The sequence below is a fragment of the Bubalus kerabau genome, chromosome 7 (genome assembly GCF_029407905.1).
Source record: "Bubalus kerabau isolate K-KA32 ecotype Philippines breed swamp buffalo chromosome 7, PCC_UOA_SB_1v2, whole genome shotgun sequence".
NCBI classification, from domain to species: domain Eukaryota; kingdom Metazoa; phylum Chordata; class Mammalia; order Artiodactyla; family Bovidae; genus Bubalus; species Bubalus kerabau.
This window is the reverse complement of record NC_073630.1, coordinates 71,959,016-71,980,135: the sequence shown is the minus strand read 5'-3', so window position 1 is coordinate 71,980,135 and position 21,120 is coordinate 71,959,016. Positions and strand designations below refer to the sequence as shown.

Below are 21,120 nucleotides of genomic sequence, written 5' to 3'. Positions count from 1 at the left end.
TAGGTCCTGCCTTCCTATAGGTTCAAACAAATGAAGAAAGTTCAGAAGGAGCGGTTTGCCACCTCACTTCTGTAGCCTTGGGGCTGACTCGATGATCCATGAAATACTTTAAAACTACCTTGTGTGCTGTGCTTAGTTGCTCAGTCATGTCTGACTCTTTGCGACCCCATGGGCTACAGCCCGCCAGGCTCCTCTGTCATGGGTATTCTCCAGGCAAGAATACTGAAGCAGGTTGCCATGCCCTCCTCCAGGGGATCTTCCCAACCCAGGTAGAGAACCCAGGTCTCCCGCACTGCAGGCAGATTTTTTACCATCTGAGCCACCCAGGGAAGTCTAAAACTACCTTAAGGGGTTTTTTAAGAGAAAGCCATGAAAAGAGAAAAATAAACAAATCAGTTCTGAAACCAAACACAAATAACTTTTTTATTTATGGGGTATCGTTTTACATCAAGTACATTAAAACCTAAAACCAGTTTGCTGTACTCAAGTTAGGTGGCATAACAGTATTTCAGTTAAGCTGGGAGTCACAGGACTTGCACACGTTTATGAAGGTGATGCAAATACTGACGACACGAAGCATTCACAGTTACAGGTTAGCTGCAGGTCACTGACAGTAACCCCCAAGAGAAATGACTTCATGAAAAGAAGCAACCCACATTTTGGTCTCATTTACAGACACCCAACAATTTAGTTGGTCAATGGATTCTATACATTTATTATACAACATATGAAAGAATAAAAGATAAGGCTTACAGAGGTATTTTAGCAGTTGTAAGAGTAAAAACCAAGGGCACAAACTAACTTTTAAAGCTTTCTGTATAAACTTCAAAAGCACTGTTAAGATGGAGACTGAGAGGCAACAGAAGTCTGTTGTTAATCCAGATCCTAGAAGTCTGTCTAGTGAGCTTTATAAAAACTTTGTTCAGAGGTCATGCTTCAAATAAGCTGCACGTAACATTATAGAGGGTGATTATGGCAAATCAAATAATGCAATTTCCGACCTACCGCAACAGTACACATCTAAAAGTTGGATTCCGTTATCACAGAGTATTGCAACGTGGAGGCCAAAACACGACGGAAAGAAAGAAAGGGTGGAGATGTAGGTGATAAAGAACAACCAGAAAAAGGCACCCTCATTTACTTATCATTTGCCCATAAATAAGTGCTTGGTGACTGCTCAACTTATGTAACTTAGGGAGATTTTTATGAAAAAATATCTTATTACTTCTGGCTCTTCTTCCCCTTAAAAATAACTGCATAAAATCACAGAAACCAAGGGCAAGCATGCTGCAGTCACAAAGATTTATTTTTCAAGGGAATTCAGAGATTATTTGGCCTTTTCTAAATAGGCAAGATCACCCTTTTGGAATATTTACTTCCATGTTACACATCATGAAATAATTTTTGCTTGGCTTTTCCAAAACCCCTGTCATCAAAATGTTCACTGTGTGTTAAAATGTAACATTTTCCCTGTAGCCACCCTCTTATTTTGGGATTAACTGTGCTTACTGTTAAAAAATTTTCCAGTTTCTTACAGTACCTTTGAAAATAATTTCATTGATGATTTCTTTTTGCTTTAAACAAAACTAGAGTTGATCGAATTTAAGAACTGCTGCCTTTAAAGTGTGATTTGTTAACTTCATGGGATCCTTTTGAAAATGAATCAAGTTCTCCACAGATTGGAAACTGCCTATAGCCAGTCACCAATGGAGTTAACAGGCACCCGTCGGAACGGAAGCCCTTTCAACACGCTGGTCTCAGAAGCTGTGCTTGCTGTCAACGTCTTCTGTTCTTTTCAGGGATGAATTTGTGCAAACTGGTGTGAATGTGTAAAGTAGAAGGGGAGTCTACAGCTTCTAAACAAGGAATGATTAAGTATGCTTAATCACTACAGAGTTTTTCAAACTTCTGGTTTATTTCACAGCAAACCAAACCTTTCTATTTGGTAGAAAAAGGAAGTGAGTTTCATTCTACCAGATCATGATTTTGTATATGCACACACACTGTATATACATACAAAATTCCTGTCTTTGGTGGTTCAGTTAGGGAAAAACAAAATATGAAAATCTGAACACTGTTTGCAAAGAGACTGTGAAATCGGGGTCAAACAGCAGCACTGTCTGTGTGCTTTACTCATAATGCCGTTTAAAGGTTCACATTTGACCCAAAAGGTTTTGGGGCCAGGTTTTGAAATAATCTGAACCTCTTCCAACTGTCACATGTTCAGTCATGGATTTTGCTCACAACTATGCATTTTCTTGCTCAAATGCACCAGTAGCTTTCACTTGGTTGAAAGTCATTAGACTGTCTAATGACAGTCTAAGTCATTAGACTATTGTGTTCTCACAAACTTTAGGGACTAAATTAAGTCATTCAATAGCACCAGAGAGTTGAGGGAGAAGCATGTTTTTTGTACATTTCCTTGAGAAGGGCTAAGACAAGAAAAGAAAGGAAAAAAAAAAACATAAAATACAAACCTAAAAATACCATCCCATTTACTCCTGTTTCTTCACCCACATAAATAATGGCTATCACCTCTCTGTACATATTACTCAGGTAATGACGAGCGGCCCCTCCAGGAAAGGTCCTACCGTGTAATAGAGTTTTTAGCTCAATGCTGGTGGTGTCGTGTCCACTGCCTGCAATGGACATTCTGCCAGGAAAAGCCTAGCATGAAAGAAACAAAAAAAGGAAAACAAAACAAAACACCTCTCACTTACAGTATAGTTCTTCCCCCCACCCGCCCCCGCCAAACTAGAAAATCAGACACCATGAAAGCTTAACTAAAAATTCAAGCCACAACTAAAAGTGCTCTGCAGTTATAAATTGCCAGCAAACCATTAGGTTTTCATGGAGGCGGCAAAATAAATTTTAATTAGAATGGCATAGAAAGCATCAGCAGACCAAACACTGACTAGAAGAATGCAAAAGGGAAAAAAAAAGCACTAAAAAAGTGTACAAGGGTTTAAAACCAATGGGAAAAAAAGGTGCAATTGTAATTTGTTCATCTGTACCTATATTCAAACTATGACAGCTTTAACATTAGAAAATCAAAACCTATATACTGCACAGTGGAAATGATTTGTGGCATGGTATGGGTCTACATGTTCAATTATTCTAACTTTCATCATTTCAAAATGCTAATATTTAAGTAAACCAAATTAGATTTGGCATAACGCCTCTGAAAAGTTACGACTCCCACCTCCTTCCAAAGTTGGCCTCTTAAATAATAAGGTTAATTCTGGCAACATTTGCATATGATAACAGCTGTTCTGTCTTATACTCTGAAATGCTACATTTTGAGACCAAAGAAAAGTGTAATTGGGTCATTTGAAAAAAGGGACTAGAAATATGCCACAAAAATTATTTTACAATACATTTTTGCAGAAATAATCTCTAGGTGAAGCTTTGTCTTTTTATACACATATACAAAATTTAAACAGCAATATACACATAATCACAGTGAGGACGTTGGCAAATTCACCAATCTGTAGTGTAAATACAAACTGCAAAGCAGCCTTCCAAGAGAACAATGCTACACAGCAAGCAGGGCTGGCCCATTCAATAGCAAACACCAACACGTCCCTGCCAAAGGGAGACAGTGCAAGAAAAGCAGCATGCGCTTGGATACAAACAGCAATTTATGGCTAATGGTTGACATAACTGTGGTAACAGTGACTCTCTCGCTGCTATGCATAAAGTCCTAGGACATCTGTTTGTCTTTATACCACTCCACAAACTCGTCCAACAAAACTGGCCCTGGAGAGAGAGAGAAGAGAGGGAGGGAACAACACAGCTATGAGACTTCTCAGAGGCTGAGGAGCAAATGTGCGGGGGGCGGGGGAAACGACACCCGCCCAGTACTTACATGCTCCGTCTTCATCGTAGTTGCTGAGGTCAAGGTTAATTGTTCTGCTAAACTCTAGCACATTGCACCATTGGTCTTTATTAATAACTTTATATTTTGATTGCTGGTGGAGGAAAAATAATATGAATTACTGACACAACAAATCAGACAGTTTGAACTGCCGTGACAATCAACTTGATAAAAGCTCACGAAGGTTAACACTTTCCATTTGAGGTGTGCTAGGCACCATTCTAGGAGAAGGGTGAGAGATAGTGAGAGGGGAACTTTGGATGACAATTTTCATGACAAAAATATTATGGGGGCTCAACATAAAACAACAAATGCATCAAAGAAACACAACTTTACATCCCTAGGAGTGAAATTTCTAGATGGCAAAAGCCTTTTATGTAAAAGAGGGATAATATCCATTTCACAGAGATGTGGTAAGGATTAAGGCAGATAATTTCTATAATTTATAAAAAGCACTTTATTGAGTGTGTGGCACACAGTAAGTGCTAAATAAAGAGTTGCTCCCATTAACAGGCCCTGACATGAATATCATGCTTCCTGGCAAGCTGTCAGCTAACACACAGGCCGCCGTGGGTTTACTCAACGAGACCTTGCTAAGTGCTGCAAGCACTCTCAGGACTCGGTGGTCCAGCCACTGAAGAGTTACTGTTCTGATAATTAAAAACTTGAGTCTGATCATAAAAGGACTAAGAACAGCCATGAAATCGTTTTTCTCTTCCTCCCAGACAGGAAAAAGGCCACATGCATATTTCAAAATACAATATCCCTGTATAAAAATCTAAAAATAAAACCCAGTCTGATAATTCTTAAATCTTTGCCACTAAAATCGGGAACACTGGAAAACAAAGCAAGTACATAAAAAGCAAAGAGAGTTGAGCCAATGGTTTGGAGGATGTAAACACAAGAAAAGCTCAAATGAAAGGATTACTGGGTCCTTTTAAAAGAAAAATGCAAACGGGTGTGAGAGAGAGAACAAAGCACAGACTATAAGTGTAACTTTCTAAGCAACTAAAAGCAAAACCCAGTCACTGAAACAGTTGATGGTGCTCCTGGAACTGTGTGAAGTCAAATCTGCTGTAGTCTTTCAGCTACAGAAGGACCTTCACACCCAGCCTTAAATTCTTCCCAGTCTCCTGAGATCAGGAGCCCACTGCTATTCACTTTCCAAATAAAGCTAACATTTCTGAAGGTTGTCAGAGAAACTGGAAGAGATCACTGGTAAATACGGGCTGTCATGTAAACAAGTGCTTCTTATATTAAAAACTTGTTTTCATGCCTTTCTTCAGGAATCCCAGTTAGTAATGTTAAAAGCAAATTTTAATAACAGTTCTCAAAGAAGCCTGTCAGAAGTTTTTCTGGACCATTACACCAACAAGTTGTAAGGAAGATTATTCCAAGAGTGAGGCTGGAGTCAGCGTAAAGTCCAGGAATTTCTCCAAGATCCAACACCCTTATCCTTTCAAGGAAAAAGCAATTTTTAAAGGGGTTTGGGGACTGGAGGGCAAGAAGGAGGCTATATATGACAACCCAAGTAACTCCGACTTTCACCTCAGGTTCTTCCAGGTCTTGACAGTATTACTACATTGGCATCAGAGCCAGTTCCTAATAACCAGCAGCTCCGAATTTCTCTCATTAATACTTAGAGTCAACAAACGATAACAATGGAGGGAAGTGCTGGGTTATTTCAAACACAAACGTGAAGAAAATTTAAACTGCAGGAGATACCAAATGAAGGAATTGGCCACTGAGACTGAAGTTTCTTGGAGATAAGAGTAGGTAAGGACATGTTACACAGACTGAATTTAGTGAGAGAGTGGATGGCTGTTCTCCAACCTTCACTTCATAAAAGTGGAACTTCATCTAAAGCCACAAAGTAAGGTAAATCTTGTTTTACTCTTGTTATAAAAAGCAGGAAATCTAAGCACAAACAAAAGGGGGACGAGAGAGGAAAGGCCAGAGCTGCGCTGCCTGGAGCATTTGTAGGGGCCAGGGCCATGCGCACACACGGGGATGCTCGGGACTCGGGAACGTGCTCGGGGCAGCCAGTACGTCGCCACAGTTCCTACAGGCAGAGAAGTACGACAAACAGAAGAGTACAGAAGAGGATCGAGTAAAGTTTACTTGGTAGTTCTAAGCAAGCAAACATACATTCCACAAAATAACAATTTAGTACCTCTAAGAACTGGTGAAAAACTGGAAAAAGGGGCCAGATTTTTCCTAGTAACAGTCCCAACATGCACTTGGCAGTGTTTATGTCCAGGCTTCGCTGGTCCTTTTCCTGTTTAACAAACAAAAACAAGGATGAGCCAGGTGCCCCCAAACAACCCAAATCCTATTTCACTTCAGTGAGGAATTAGTAAACAGCTCCTGTATCATACACCATAAAACCCTGAATCAAGACTAAGGTAGGGGGAGGGGAGGTGGTCAGACATAACGGAAGGGTTAAACAGTTTTGTACTATAGAGTTTTACTGTGAGAACGAGTCATATCAACTGAATGATCACCCTAATCTATGATTATTTCATGGGATATGATTGTTATCTGTGATTATTTCTTGGGATAAATAAAAATCCATAACTCAATCACTAGCTGTTTGACATTTATGATTATTTCCGACATCATAATTACTGATCCCCAAAACCTATAACTTAACTAAATAGAGTTTAAAGGTTTCAAATTTCATGCTTAGGAATCAGGTTTCCTTGAAAAAAAATCTTTCTTCCACCAATTTTATTTCACTGGTAAATGTTTTTTTTGCACCTAAAAATGATGGAGTTCAGTGGAGCTCCTAATGAACATTGGGGTTCTGGAGAACCTTCCATCCCCCACCCTGGGGGAAAGCAGTATGTCTACCTGTCTACCTGCCACAGTGCTTCTTACCTTAGATTTGATGCGCGCGACATCTCCTAGCAGAACACCCCTAACTAACAGCCAGGTGAAAGATGACATTGCATGAGGAATCCAGAAAAGACATATACATAAGCCTGGGCAGATTATGGGCAGATTAAGCTCCTTCTACTTATATTTACAATTAAGAATGTTAATTTCTCACTGATCTTTCTTACAAGATTCCATTTGAGAACTAAAAAGTGGGCAGTTTCTATGTAAAAGGACAGAGGACCTGGGACCTTGAGTGGTAACCTTAGACATCAAATGCTAGCTAGCCTTGTCATGGTATCTTAGTTTCAAAGAAAGTTTGCAAAAGTATCTTTCTACAAAGGGAGAAAGTGCCTGGCTGTTTCATGTGGAGTGGAATCTAAATGTTCACCAGATTAAGGGAGGATGCATGACCCCATGCCGGCCACATATGCAGCCACACATACCTCCTGATAAAGCTGTTACCTCAAGGATTCTAACAGTGAAGTGCTCTTGAGTACAAGGAGAATTTCTGGCCCTGACACTGATTTTAAAGTAAAGGACTTAAACAATACAGCAAACGTAAGCGCCTCACTCAATAGCCAACAATGGAGATGTGCGACGGGTCTGCCTTTCGGCCCCAGTTGTGCGGCATGACGGCCATGCAACCACAGGCCGGGTCAGATGGCTCTCAGTCACCCGGCCCTGTCCTGGCCACACAGCTTAAGTCTGAGGAGGGCTACACAGTTCAGGGCAAGCAGGGGCCTGCCCTCCACGGCCTGTCCTGCCCTCCCCTGGCCACGTACATCGCCCTGCTCAGGGGTGCAGGGCTCACTCCGAGGAGAGGACGACAGTGGGAAGGGCACCCTCGTGGGGGCCCCCCTTCTGCCCCCGAGCCTCGTGGGGTGTTGCACTGCATGGCTCGTGCTTCTGCAATGCACTGTGCAAGGCAACAGAAGACTTCCTCTTGTCCTGTCACGTGGGTGCAGCAGCAGCAGCATACCCCGCTATGGAGCACCCTCCACAGTCCCATGGAAGAAAACCAGGGACCTGCTGAAAACACATGCGGCACCACAGGACCGGGCCCCAGTTGAACAACAGCTCAGGCAATGCTGGGCTGAGGGCATGGACGCTCTGGAAATGCTCTCCCTCTGAGGAGCCTGTAGTCATTCACTAGACCTAAAGTCGCCAGTCTGGCCCTGATACACACTGTGCCTTCTTCCAACACCATCCACGTCCCCATCACAATGGACATACACTAAGGTGACAGAAAAGAAGATACAGAGGACCTGGACAGACTCTTGGAAACAGTGCAACCATCTGACAAACTGGTGATCATGAAGGATTTCAACGCATGTGTTTGGCAGCGATGCCAAAACATGGAGGGAAGGCATCAGACTCACAGGGCCGGAAAGCTGAACAGCACTCACTCACTCCTGCTCTGCCAGGGTGCCAGCCAGCAGCTCGCAATCACTAACACCATCTTCTGCCTAGCAAACAAGAGAGAGATATTATGGAGGCACTCGTGATCTGAACAGTGGCATCTCGCTGATCACCAATGTTGCCTGTGGGGGGATGTGAGGCTACGTGCAAATGGCCATGACTGCAAACACTGCGGATTCCTGGGGACAGCACAACTGAGAGATCCCAGAGCAAACATCTACGAAACAGCAAAATGGAGACACGCCCAGGGGTTCTGACAGTGATCCTAATGGCGTTCTCAAAGGTGTTCCCAACTAAGTGAACTGAATCTCCCAGGATGCTATGAAGCAGCCATCAACACTGAGTGTTGTTGTTGTTTTTTAAATCACCTTAACAAATCCAAGGAATACAGCTAAAAACATCTAGAAGCCCTTCGAAGGAAATTCAAATAGTTCGCTGTCAACACTGACCCTGTGACTCTGCTCGTGGAGCATCAGGGTGCGAGAGGCAGACTTCAGCATCTCAAGGTCAGAATCTAAGCAGCGAGTACCTTGAGACAGACTGTCCAGAGTCAACCAGCACCCCAAAGGCCACTCAAGGCTAAGGGGAAAGCAGAAGACCTGCTCTCCCTGTCCACCTCTCGACCCACAATGCGCAGGTATGGATTTCACGGCTTTCATTTTTCTAAGACAACAAAACAAACAACTTTCATTGTATCTATCAAATACTAATAGGAACCAAGCAGGCTCCACACACACACACCAAAGATCTATTAACCCCCTACAATACACAACTAGATTCTGCTTTGTGGTCTTCCTTAAACACATATTTTTAAAAGCAGTTACAGATGTTATTTACAGCTGTAAAACCAAAGGATCCTACTCTGAATATTCTAAAAAGCTATGTTTCGTTTATGGAACAAGAATGCACTCCTCAAGCTAAAGACTATTAACCACTAATGTAGTGAATAATGAAGTTATATCAAGTTCTGATTTGATATTCAACTTTGAAAACAAATAGTGCTTTTGTTTATGTAAGACTGTTCAAATACAGGTCTTCCTGTAAGATGTGAAAGTTAAGCTTTTTTTTTTCTTAAATGGCACAAGTGACACAAACTAAAACAAAATAATTAATCAACTGTAAATATGTAAATATAAATATTACAAAAATTATTCTCCAAACATCTAGGTATTCAGATACGCTATGTCACAGACCTCTGTCAGATGACCAATTTCCAATTTTCCCAAAGTTTTAATAGCTTAAAGACTTGTACTTGAAAAAGGGGAATGCTGAATTACTAAAATCTTTAACATTAAAAAAGACATCCATAAGATTTCAAGAGAGGCTAGAATACATAAGAAACAATATATAAGTGCCCATGATCACAAACATGTTAAATGGTGACAACCAAGAAATTGGTGACAATTTGAGTGAAATCAAAAGACTGTCACTGAAGACCTGTAATACAGGTCACAGAATTTTTATTTGACACCATGGGGATTACAAAATATAAAGAGACAATGCAGTCTTCCTTATCACAGTTCAACAAACATAAGGCAAAAACAGAGTGCTAAAGAACTTGAATCAATGTGGTTGTTTACAAAGCTGAAAACACAGCAAATCAGTTTTCTGAATGGGAGTTTTTTTTTTTTAATTACACATTAGAAACAAGCAAAAAGGTCTTAAAACTCATGAGTGCCCTCTCACTGGGAAAAGTGAAACTAAAACAAGATGGTTAGAGAATTTACCCAGCATAGTTCTCAAATAACAATGTTTGCAAGGCAATTACTTAATTAAGCTCAACTATTGATACTTCCTTTAAAACACAAAAACAAAAAAGATCTTTCAACTGGCACAGCCTTTTCCACAGTCATTTTATTTGGTATAGATTCTATTACTGTACTCTTGGAAGATAAGATATTATTTGAAACCTGAGGTTTGTGTGTGTTAATCGCTTAGTCGTGCCCAACTCTTTGTGACCCCATGGACTGTAGTCTGCCAGGGTCCTCTGTCCATGGGATTCTCCAGGCAAGAATACTAGAGTGGGTTGCCATTTCTTTCTCCAGGGGATCTTCCCAACCTAGGGATTGAACCCATGTCTCCTGTGTTGCAGGCAGATTCTTTACTGTCTGAGCCACTAGGGGGTTAGCACCTAAGTAATGTCAATGAAGAAAAATTCAACCACTATTTCTAATTTTATGGCTAACTAGTTATTATTGAGAACTGAACCAGCAACTGTTTTAAGTGCCTTATACTCAATACTCAAGTAATGCGAGAGGCTATTATTATATGCCTATTACGAGAGCCATTATTATAATCCCCAATTTATAAATAAGGAAACTGAGGCACAAGAGTTAAATGACTGTCGATAAGAACTGGGTCTGAACCAGGAGTCTGATTCCAAACCTGAGCATTTCATCGTGTACCCATTTGCCGCCTTCTCAGCTCTTCAGAGTTCAATTCACTTTACAAACAACTGCTGAGCAAGTTCAGGCAATAACCAAAGGGTAACCTTAAAGGTAAAGCCAACAAGATGTTCACAGTAACGAACCTGGGATTAAATGACCATATATTCTTCTACTTTTATCCTCTCCCATGCCCACCTTCTGTTTTCCTTATAATTTACAATAAAAGTATAAGAAGTAGTAAGGAGTGTGTGTCCGTGTATGTCTGGTGCGTTGTGGGTTGTGTGGAGAGGGAAATCAGACAAACACATTGGTTAAGAAATAAGAACTGACTCAAGTTAGAAGAGGAAATGAATCAAATGGTCACAGCAAATCTCAGGTTAAAGTTGGACAGAGTTCTCTGGTAACAGGGTGTTGAACACAAGACCCAACAAAATCTTCCTCAGCAAATCCTATGAGTAACATCCACAACCATTCCACTAAATGGAAGTGACTTAGACATTAGCTCTAACATGTGACCTCCTAGCACCTTCCTGCTACTGCTGCTGCTAAGTCGCTTCAGTCGTATCTGACTCTGTGCGGCCCCATAGACGGCAGCCCACCAGGCTTCGCCATTCCTGGGATTCTCCAGGCAAGAACACTGGAGTGGCTTGCCATTTCCTTCTCCAATGCATGACAGTGAAAAGTGAAAGTGAAGTCGTTCAGTTGTGTCTGACTCTCAGCGACCCCATGGACTGCAGCCTACCAGGCTCCTCTGTCCATGGGATTTTCCAGGCAAGAGTACTGGAGTGGGTTGCCATTGCCTTCTCCAGCACCTTCCTGAAACACCTCAAAAACTAAATAAAAGCACAGGCAGTTGGAAAAGCTGGGTGCACCACAGGACAGGCTGTGAGGACTAATTTCTAACAACAGATTAACCATCGCAGGATCACCTCTCAAGAAGGTGGGATTCCCACTAGTACCTTCTGCCTCCACAAAACCCTGAGATACAACTCCTTAAAGCTTCACTGCAAGGGCTGAAAAGCCAGGACTCGCCCCTAAAGAAATCTCCCATCCTTCTCTTGCTCACTGCCCTTCTTCTCTCTCACCCCCCAAAAGCCCCCTTCTACCCATCCAGAAGCCCCTCTGCCTCAGTCACTCAGAAGGGCTCCACTCAGCTCCCATCTCCCCACCGAGCCTAGAAACTTCCGTCAGTCCTCCCTGTCATTCTCGCCTTCCTGCGCCTAGGCTGTAGGATGCGCTGCTGGAAGGCCTCCCACAGTGGGTCATCAATTCATGGTGTCAACTCTCAGCCAGGCTAAGATGCTGTCGTTCTCAGCGCCTCACTCAGCCCAACATTCACCCTTCTCAGAACCCCAAGAGGCAACTCCATCTGTGGCTTTCAGCACAGTACCTTGTCTTTGCCCCAGAGGATACAGAAAAAGCAAATTTAACTGATATATAAGAACCAGCATCACAGCAACCAAAAATATCACTCTATTTAGTCTTTTATCTCATTCTTTGTCCCATCTTATTCTCACTAGGTCCTTTTAAAGGAATCAAGCCAAAAATGACTGTTTTACTTAAAGGAATCCAGACAACATTTGTTTATATAATAAAATTTATATTAGGGGAAAAAACACTAAGCATAAAAACATTCAGGACAAAATTCCACGTGCAGAAGAACTGGCCATTTCAGCCCAAGTCTCTGTCCCCTCCCCTTCCTGGAACAGGACCCCATAGGATGGTGGCAGTTTGAGTCAGGAAGGTGGTGTGGCTCAGGGACAGAGCTCAGGCCCTCATGCTGTCCCCTCCCCTCTGGTCCTCAGTCTCATCATTTGCACAGTGACAAGACTGAACCCAGTGTCCTCCACAGTTTCTTTCAACTCTAAAGTGTCACGATTCTCTGACATCTGTAAGATTATATGTAAGCTCAAGCCAAAGTAAACTTAGGAGAAAAATAATATAACTTTACAATCAAGTGCTATTTTTAATTGGCTACAAGGTTCTAAGGTGAGGAGGAAAACAAGCATACCCTTAGGACTATAATTTTGGTGGCGAGATGTTAAAAATGGGCATTTTATCTTTTCCTGGTATTGTACTATAGTCTCTTCCCAGGTATATTAAAGGGTGAAGTCAAAGTGTAAGTTGCTCAGCTGTGTCTGACTCTTTGTGACCCCATGGACTGTAGCCCACCAGGCTCCTTTGTCCATGGGGATTCTCCAAGCAAGAATACTGGAGTGGGTTGCCATAGCCTCCCCTCCAGGGGATCTTCCCAACCCAAGGATTGTACCAGGGTCTCCTGCATTACAGGCAGATTCTTTATCAACTGAGCCACCAGGGAAGCCCCAAGAATACTGGAGTGGGTTAAAGGGTAATTCAGAAAATTTAACAAATGCTACTGTGTGGCCTTTGAGAAAAAGAAATGAGCCCTGCAGTGACACCAGCAAACTGTGTAGAGGTGGTTTCCAGGCTACAGCGAGAGAAGGGGGAAGCCAAACCCAGCCCGGTGGAACCCCAACTCACTAAACTGGAAAAGACAGTTTGTGGATTTCAAGGAGGCATATAATTTGTGGGGCAAAATACCAGCGAGGTAGAACTGCACAGAGAGACCTGGGGACCCACACTGTCTCCCCAGTTGCTGGCTGAGGACCTGTCTGTGCACATGTGAGAGGAAACCACCTGAGTCGAGGGAGAGAAACACTGCAGAAGAACTTGCAGAAATTCCCGAGCTCACACAGGGCTGGGAACAGTCTGAACTCTCAAAATACACAGGGCCTTGGGTGGAATCCTCAGGAGGGTGTTGTCTTCCTGGTGGGGCTATGTCATCCCTAGACTGAGGCTGCTCTGGACCAGTCCTTTCAAAGGAACAACATGATTCCAAGTAACTTAAATACACACCAGGAAAAAATTTTTAATCCAACATTAAAAGGAATACAACAAACCCAAGCAACCAACAACCTAAAACACAATACTCAGCATCCAATTAAAAAACAGAAAAAAAAAAAAAGAAAACTATCAGGAATGCAAAGAAGCAGTAAAATATGACCCATAACGAAGATAAAAACTTTAACCACAGAAAGAAATAAAGACATGACAGATATGACAGAACCACAGCACAATGCTGTTAAAACACCTGTCATAAACACATCCGAGAAGTTTAAGATGGTAGAAGAAAATATTATCATGATGAGAGAAATGGATATAAAAAGTCACAAACAGAATTTCTAGAGATGAAAAATACAGCATCTGAAATGAAAATATACCAGCTGGGGTGAGCAGAAGAAAAGATTAGGATTAGAAGATACAGTAATAAATATTACCCAAAGGGAAACAAAAAGAGAAAACAAAACCAGAAAAACCTGAACATAGCATCAGCAGCTTGTGTGACAGCATCAAGCATCTAACACAAGTATAACTGTAGCCCCACAAGGAAGAGAGGGAGAACAGGAGAACTATTTGAAGAAATAACAGCTGAGAAATTTCCCAGTTTAATACAAACTGTTTAAGTCCAAAGGCCTAAAAACTCAACAAATCCTAATCAGAGTAAACATAAGGAAATTATGTTGAGGCACACCATAGTCAACTTGCTGAAAATCAGTGAAAAGAGAATAAAAGCAACCAGAGAGAACAAAACAAGACACTATGTTCAAAGGAATTATGAATGACATCAGACTTACCATCAGAAACTCCACAAGACAGAAGACAATGAGAGCTAGCATGAAAGCACTAAAAGAAAAAACGGTCAATCTAGAAATCTTTATCTAGATAAGTACCTTCTAAATTGAAGGCAAAATAAAAGCTTAGAAACTCATCACCAGAAAATCTGTACTACGAGCAATGCTGAAGGAAATTCTTTAGGCAGAAGATAAATGATACCAGATAGAAATCTGGATCCACACAAAGAGAAGGAAGCACAGACAAGTGGTATATATCTGGGTAAATATAAAACACATTTTTGGGACTTCCCTGGTGGTCCAGTGGCTAAGACTCTGTGCTCCCCAATACAAGGGCCCAGGTCCAACCCCGGTCGGGGAACTAGACCCCATATGCTACAGCTAAAAGCCCATATGCCGCAACTAAAGATCCTGCATGCTGCAACTAACACCCAGTGCAGTCCAATACTTTTTTTTAAGTTGCTTTTTTAAAAAAAGACATTTTTGCTTATTTCAAGCAAAAACAATATCAATATATGCTATGAACTGAATGTTTGTGTTCTCCACTTCCAAGTGATGGTAATAAGAGGTGGGGCCCTCATGCCTGTGGAGGAACTCCCCTAAAACGAAGACTGCAGGGAGCTCCCTCGTCCCTTCCACCACGTGAGGTTACAGTGGAGATGCATCTACCCGCCAGCAATGAGCTTGGGCTCTGCAGCCTCCTAAACCATGAGAAATAAATTTCTGTTATTTATAAGCTTCTGAGTCTCTGGGACTTTGTTAAGCAGCCTGAAGAGACTAAAACAATATATTGTGAGATGTGTAACACACGTTTAAGTAAAATGTGTGACACAGCAGCCAAAAGTACGGAAGGGCAAGATGAAAGTGTACTGTTATAAAGGCTCTTACATTATATGTAATGTAAGATATATGTAAGCCTTACATATATCTTACATATATGAAGTGGTATAATATTATTGGAAGATAGACAGAATTTAAAGATGTGTGCTGTAAAGCCTGATTAATCACAAAAAATAACAGAGATACAGATAAGAAGACAATAGTGGAATGGAATGATAACAACGGAGTCTAAAAAAATCCAAAAGAAGTCATGAAAAGAGGAAGAAAGACATAAACATAGATGGGACAACAAGGGAAATGAACAGCAATACAGGAGATGTAAACTTAACCATATCAATAAACACATTAAATGCAAATGGTTTAAGCATCTCAGGACATATACTGGCAGCCCCAACTATGCATATGCTATCTAAAAGAAACCCACTTTAAATATAAAGACACAAATAGGTTTATAAAGGATGAAAAAAGACATATCACATAGACTTTACTTAAAAGCAGAAATGGCTATATTTCTATCAGACAAAGTAGACTTTAGAACAAAGAATATTATCAGAGATAAAGAGAGACATTTCATAATGCTAAAAGGTCAATTCTTCAAGAAGACATAACAATACTACATTATCTAAATCTAGTCTAAAGCCTCGAAATACGGTGAAATGAAAAAAGACACAAACAACAGAATTACAGTCAGAGAGTCTAATATTTGTCTCTCAGCAAATAATACAACAGTAGACAGAAATCAATTAGGATACAGAAGACCTGACCACTACTACCAACCAACTTGACCTAACTGACATTTATACAATATTTTACTGAACAGCAACAGAATAGTCATTCTTTGCAGGCACACATAAAATATTCATCACAGCAGACCCATTTGGTTGCATTTCAGACCATAAATCTAGCCTCCTTACCTGTTAGTGGACTGAGACTACACAGAGCATGTTCTCTGACCATGGCAGAATTAATGATAGATTATTTGGAAAAATCCTAGTAGTTAGCAAATAACACAATACACTTCTACATAATCAATGGGTCTAAAACAATCACAAGGGAAACAGGAAAATATTTTGAACTGAATGCAAATGAATATTTAACACCTCAAAACTTGTGGGATACAGCTAAATAAAACATTCAATAACAAATTCATCTTAGGGCATATTTTAGCTAAACTGAATCTATTTGGTAATGATGTGGCTGTTATTCAGCATTACATAATGGGGCTTTACATAATGGGGCTGAATTCACTGATATTTATTGATACTCTCCTTAAAAGGCAAAGATTTTTGCAGGCTGCTCCAGAGATAGGAAGAAAGAAAACACGCAGTCCCTTAAACTGTCAGAAAAAATGCAGGCCTGGACCTAAACTCCCAGGCCAAGCTAGAGGGGACATGAGGGCCATGTAAGTAATGATCCTACGTGATGGTGGAGCCAGGCGGCTTGGTCCTGAAGCTGGTGATGGAGCAAGCAGCAGGGATACAGACAAGGCTCAGACAGCACTTGGCATGGCAAAAGGCAGGGGCAGGCAGCAGGTTCAGCAAACAGCTAGTTCACGGTCAGCAGAGCACAGACATCTTGTGGAAGGGGAAGCCTGGATGGGACTGGACTGCAATGGCCTGGGGGAACCCAGAGATGGGACCTGGAGCCAGAGCCTGAGTGTGGTCCTGGACCTACTGCTGAGCAACCAGGGGGCCCCAGTTCACCCCACTCCTTGGTGAAGGAGAACGAAACCATCCCATTCATCACTCAGCTGCTAGAAAAGCAACTGTGACGTCCACATGGTGATTGAAGTGCTATATTCACATGGAGGCCATGGTGCTCATGGCTGAAGGTGGACAAGGGGCCCAAGGCTGCGGGAAGACGGACCAAGCCCTGCTGGTGTGAGTGCCTGGTGAGAAAGGAGAGGGCGTGGACAAGAGGCCACGGGAGCAGTGCAGGCCATGAGCCCGGCCTCAACCCCAAGGATGTAGTAGAAGCTCAAGAGAGAGGCAACGGAAGGAGCCTGTGTGACAGACTGAGAAGGGAACAGACAGCCAGGTTGAGGGAAGACTGAGCCCAGTTCTAAAGCAGTGGATATGTGGGGAAATTTCACTCCCAAACAAGGAAGTTAGAAAATACAGTTGTTCTGGTGATAGGACACTGCTGACTCAGTGAAGAAAAAAATCTTGGGAAGGAAAACATTTAATCCTGGAAACTATGCATCTACTCTAAAAGCATCTGACCAGCAACTTCTAGATACAATTATATAAATGCGATTGAGTGAAACACTGAATCTGAGTTTGACCATATCACTTCTAACATCTATACATTTTCATGCATGTCCTAATTTTATTTGAGGCTGCAAAAATTTCACACGTGAGGACACCACACTGAACTTACTGCTGTGCTATAGGTGCACCAGATCTCAACAGCAAATAAATTTTTGGCTAAACTAACAGAGCCAAAGCGAAGAAAAAGTGAAAAGATCCATATGGTGGATCTTTTCCTTACAAAAAAAAAAAAAGAACCGTTACTGAGTTCTCTGCTTAAAAAAAAGAAATCATTAAAAAAAATTATCAGTCAAGAAAGCCTGATCGCCGGAACCCACCAAACACACAAACAGAACAGAAAACTACCATCCTGCAATAGAGCATCATCATTATGTACGGGCCATGGACAGTGAATGAACACAATGCCAAGTGGTGCCTCAGGATTTACTCACTACCTGTGGTGACTAGGCTGAAAAATACAGCTGTATTTCACTCTGGTAGAACCACCATCACAAACTTGGCCTGGTTCACTGTGTGACAAACAAGATGATCATTTTTCAAAATGATGACTAGAAACTACATCTGAATCCTGTCCATTGAAATTAGCTTACATTTGCAATTCAAATGATTTCCAAGTATGATCCAGCACCCCAAGTGAAACTGGCTTCGACCTGACTACCTTATTCCAGGAAACTCAATGGGTGAAGGTTTACTGTTTCGTGAGAAGGAAAAGCTTTTCCAAGCTTACCTAAGAGCTGTTTAGAACAATGTCTATGACATACACCTTTACAATTACTTCTAAGCCAATCACATGAGCTATTAAAGGCCTGTCACTAGAGCTTTGTGTTGACATACTACATTCTTGCCCAGACTCAGCTCGGGTGGAAAGTCTATGTGTAGAAGAGAAATTCTAACTAGCATCCTGGGAGTAGCTTACTCAACTTCCTTGCTGTAGCATGTAAAACAAACCTCAGAAGGCAGTGAAAGGGGTGAGGGGGGAGAGAGAGAGAGAAACATTTGGATAGGATCCAGAGGACTCACCCGTGCAAAGTCAAACGCATATCTGTAAATAAGTTTAAAGTTTGTAGAATCATTTAATAATGATCTTAAGTAATCCAAAGTATTTCTGAGTTTTTCTGTTGTATCACATCTAGAAAAACAGAATAAAGGCAAATTATAACCTGAGTTTTTTCTGACGTGGGGCAGTAATATAAAACACAATCCCAAAAGACAATAAAAACCCTGGAGTTGGAACACGTCCACGATGAGCTTTTTTTCCTATGCTTTTCAAGAAATTTCGAATGTACGGAAAAGCTGAAGGTCCTGTAGATAAGCACCCACGTGCCCATTCCCTGGGTCCACCATGAACACTGTCGTATCTGTGCTCTCACATACAAGCACTTTTTTCTGTGCCTTTTCAAAGTAAGTTGCCCACATAATGCCACTTTACTCCTAAATGCCTCAATGCCATCATCACTCTTAATACCCTAGAAATGTTAACTCTCTTAGCTAACATGTGACTCGCGTGCAGATGTCCCAATTTTCCCGCAGCTCCTGTTTTCCATCAGAGATCCAGTCAAGGCTTATGCACTGCTCTCCGGTGTCTATCTCCTTAGTTTCTAGAAGGCATCCTGCCTTTTTCTGTCTTTCTTGACAATCTCATTTTTGAAGGGACCAGATTAGTTGTTTTGCAGAATCTCAGTTTGTCAGATAATTTCCCTATGATTACACTTAGATTAAGCACTCATGGTAAGAACACTCCACGCTATGAGCTTCTCCTCCCATGAGGACAGTCCATTCCATTACTGGTGATACCAAGATGACTCCTTTGGTGAAGGTAGTACCTGCCCATCTCCACTTAAAGGTACTCTTGGCCCCTCTAAATGGTGTGTAACCTCGAGGATGGTACCTTGAGACTGACAATCCTGTTCCTCAACAACCTGTCACCAGGGGTGGGTTCAGCATCTGTTATGATCCCTGCCTAAATCAGTTTTACATTTGAGGATGAAAAATGGTGATTTTTCTAATTCTATCATGCTTTTACACTTACAGACCAGAACTCTTCTATAAAGAGAGCTCCACTCACCACCTTTCTTGGTTTTGGACTAAAGGACTTCTGCCTTTTACCCAGGGTTATAATCTGTTACTGTCCTCATTCTTCATGGTGCACAATTGTCCCTCCAGTGTCGTTCTGACACGTCCCCACCATCAGTCTCTGAGTGCATCCTGGCTTTCTGACACAAGATATTCTAGTTCACCTAGACTTGAAATCAGTCATTTCTCCAGGAAGCCCTGGTGATGACAACCTGCTTTCACAGGTAAGTGACACACTGTTTATTTCTCTCATTCAGTCACTCTGTCGTGTTCGACTCTTTGCAACCCCATGGACTGCAGCACGCCTGGCTTCCCTATCCTTCACCATCTCCCGGAGCTTGCTCAAACTCGTGTCCATTGAGTCAGTGATGCCATCCAACCACCTAGGCCTCTGTCATCCCCTTCTCCTCCTGCCTTCAATCTTTCCTAGCATCAGGGTCTTTTTCTTAAGTAGCATCACAGTCTTTTTCCTAAGTAGACTATTTGGGTATTTTTACAAGCTAACTTTCTGTTCCTAATACTAGCCTTTAAAATTGAGAACCAAGAGTCATCATTTTCACTGGCAATATTAAAGATTTTCAGTGCTGGATGTGTTTCTCTGTGTTTCCCTATAGAGCTTTTACCTCCTACCAAGTATACATAATACATATTACAAATATTAACAATGCAATGATTTTATATACTTTATTAAACCAAAATATAGTTCATTATAGAACACACTGATTTATTTTCAGCACTAAAATTGTGAAATTTCTGCAATTTTTTTGTAGCCATCTACAAAAAGCTTCCCATGATCTACTGAGATGATAAAATATCTAAAAGTCAAAAGTTACAGTAAATGTTTCACATCTGAGTTTACAAGAATTTAGAATATCCTTGATTTCTTTGAAAACTAAAAAAGATTAAAATTAGGCTAACTTTAGAAGTCAGAAAAGGCTTCTTTAAGGGACTGACTTGTAAGGTGAGAGCTGAAAGATAAATGGAAACTAGATGTTTTTGGAGAGGAGGACCTTCTAGATTAAAGGAACAGTATGCATAAAAGTCTAGCAGCATGCCAAGCCTAAAGACTAAAAGAAAATCATGTGACTAGACTGGGTAGTGGAGAAGGCAATGGCACCCCACTCCAGTACTCTTGCCTGGAAAATCCCATGGACGGAGGAGCCTGGTAGGCTGCAGACCATGGGGTCGCGAAGAGTCAGACACGACTAAGCGACTTCACTTTCACTTTTCCCTTTCATGCATTGGAGAAGGAAATGGCAACCCACTCCAGTGTTCTTGCCTGGAGAATCCCAGGGACGGGGGAGCCTGGTGGGCCGCCGTCTATGGGGTCGTACAGAGTTGGACACAACTGAAGCAACTTAGCAGCAGTAGAAGCAGACTGGGTAGAGTAAAAGGGAACATGGTCCAAAAAGAAGCTGAAAGAGAAGTAGGGCCAGACCATAAAGTTTTTGTGGTCCACAGTGGGGTTTTTTGTTTGTTTGGGGTTTTTTTTTTTGAATACCTAGAAACAATGGAAGCTACCTCCTATCATGTGAGTTACCATGATCAGGCTTCCATCTTGAAAAGCCCACTCCAGATCTCTGTGGAAAAAGGTTAGGAATGGCAGGGCAGGGGAGACACTGAATGACAGCCTAGTTAGACAGTTAGTGCCAGAACCCATAGGGTTCATGGAGGCTAAAAGGATGCATGAGAAAGCAGTATGTGGGAACCTGTGAGGCAGG

General features: G+C 41.6%; 1 protein-coding gene across 6 annotated transcripts in view; it reads right to left on the bottom strand.

The window, feature by feature from the left end:
- Positions 1 to 396: 396 nt before the first annotated feature.
- Positions 397 to 21,120, bottom strand: part of DCUN1D4 (defective in cullin neddylation 1 domain containing 4) — a 71,910-nt gene continuing 51,186 nt past the window's right edge. For 5 of the 6 annotated variants that reach the window (XM_055588533.1, XM_055588535.1, XM_055588536.1 and 2 more), the window contains 4 exons: positions 18,347 to 18,455; positions 6,051 to 6,155; positions 3,869 to 3,971; positions 2,819 to 3,759 (listed from right to left, as the gene is read on the bottom strand). In XM_055588533.1, coding sequence (XP_055444508.1) covers positions 3,704 to 3,759; positions 3,869 to 3,971; positions 6,051 to 6,155; positions 18,347 to 18,455 — 373 coding nt within the window. In that variant the 3' untranslated portion in view covers positions 2,819 to 3,703. Of the gene's footprint in view, positions 2,668 to 2,818; positions 3,760 to 3,868; positions 3,972 to 6,050; positions 6,156 to 18,346; positions 18,456 to 21,120 lie in introns of those variants that run through there. The other variant, XM_055588534.1, reaches the window with a different exon arrangement.